This window comes from Temnothorax curvispinosus, unplaced genomic scaffold (genome assembly GCF_003070985.1).
Source record: "Temnothorax curvispinosus isolate PA1 unplaced genomic scaffold, ASM307098v1 QBEX01006407.1, whole genome shotgun sequence".
Lineage (NCBI taxonomy): Eukaryota > Metazoa > Arthropoda > Insecta > Hymenoptera > Formicidae > Temnothorax > Temnothorax curvispinosus.
In genome coordinates, this window is record NW_020216187.1 from 1 (window position 1) to 1,156 (window position 1,156).

Here is a 1,156-nt window from a genome sequence, read left to right on the forward strand (position 1 = left end):
TCTCGCGCCCCCAATGGGCAATATATAGTGCGGTTGCCGTTTAAATCAGGGCCCCCTATCGTAATCGGCAAATCGAAATCGTCTGCTATCGCGTTGTATTCGCGCCTCGAAGCGCGGCTAAAGTCAAATCCGGACTTCGCAAAAGAGTACAACGAATTTCTCTCGGAATACGAGCGTCTCGGACACATGGTCAAGGCGCCGCTAGACGACCCTCCCGATGGTCAGGTATATTACATACCGCATCACGCAGTTATACGCGAGCATAGCTCGACAACTCGTCTGCGCGTCGTGTTCAACGCCTCGCATCCGACTTCCAATGGTCTCTCCTTGAATGATCATCTCATGGTTGGCCGCAAACTGCAACCTGAGCTGTCATTCATCATTTTGCGATGGCGGCAATATCGGTTTGTATTTACCGACGATATCGCAAAAATGTATCGTCAAATCCTCGTTCACCCCTCCGACGTGGAGTATCAGCGAATCTTATGGCGACCCACTCCGACCTCGCCATTGATAGCCTATCTCTTGTTAACAGTCACGTACGGTAACGCGAACGCGCCGAATGCCGCCCTTCGTGTCGTCGAACAAGTCGCCAAGGACGAAGGCGCGGAATGTCCGTTGGCCGTTCCGGTATTGCGGCTGCACACATACGTCGACGACTGTGTGTTCGGTGCAGACGACATCTCTCTCGCGCTTCAAACGCGAAATCAACTAATCTCGCTATTGAAAAAAAGCGGGATTTCATCTCCGCAAATGGGCGAGCAACCAGCCTGTCTTGCTCGAAGGCATCGATCCTCAGGATCATGGCCTTGCTTCCGCAAAAACGCTCGAAGCGGACGAGCGTCTAAAGGTACTCGGTCTCAAGTGGGACCCCAACCAAGACGTCTTTCAATTCGACGTCACGCTCGTAGATTCCGTCCCCGCCACCAAACGCTCGATTCTCTCGACTATAGCACGAATTTTCGACCCTCTCGGCTGGATGGCTCCCGTCGTCATCACCGCGAAAATTCTCATGCAGCAACTCTGGCTGCTTCGTTGTGAATGGGATAACGTCATACCTGAGGATCTTCTCCGAAAGTGGAGAGATCTTTATTTTCAATTGCCGCTATTGAAAGAAATCTCGATTCCGCGTTGGGCAGGTTACGGATCCGACACG

General features: G+C 52.3%; 1 protein-coding gene across 1 annotated transcript; it reads left to right on the forward strand.

The window, feature by feature from the left end:
* Positions 1-186: 186 nt before the first annotated feature.
* On the forward strand, positions 187-630 carry LOC112455843 (the record flags this gene model as incomplete). Its single annotated transcript, XM_025018043.1, has 1 exon — positions 187-630. A coding segment is annotated over exon 1 (444 nt), but the record flags the coding sequence as incomplete, so codon positions are not given.
* Between the last annotated feature and the right edge of the window lie 526 nt (positions 631-1,156).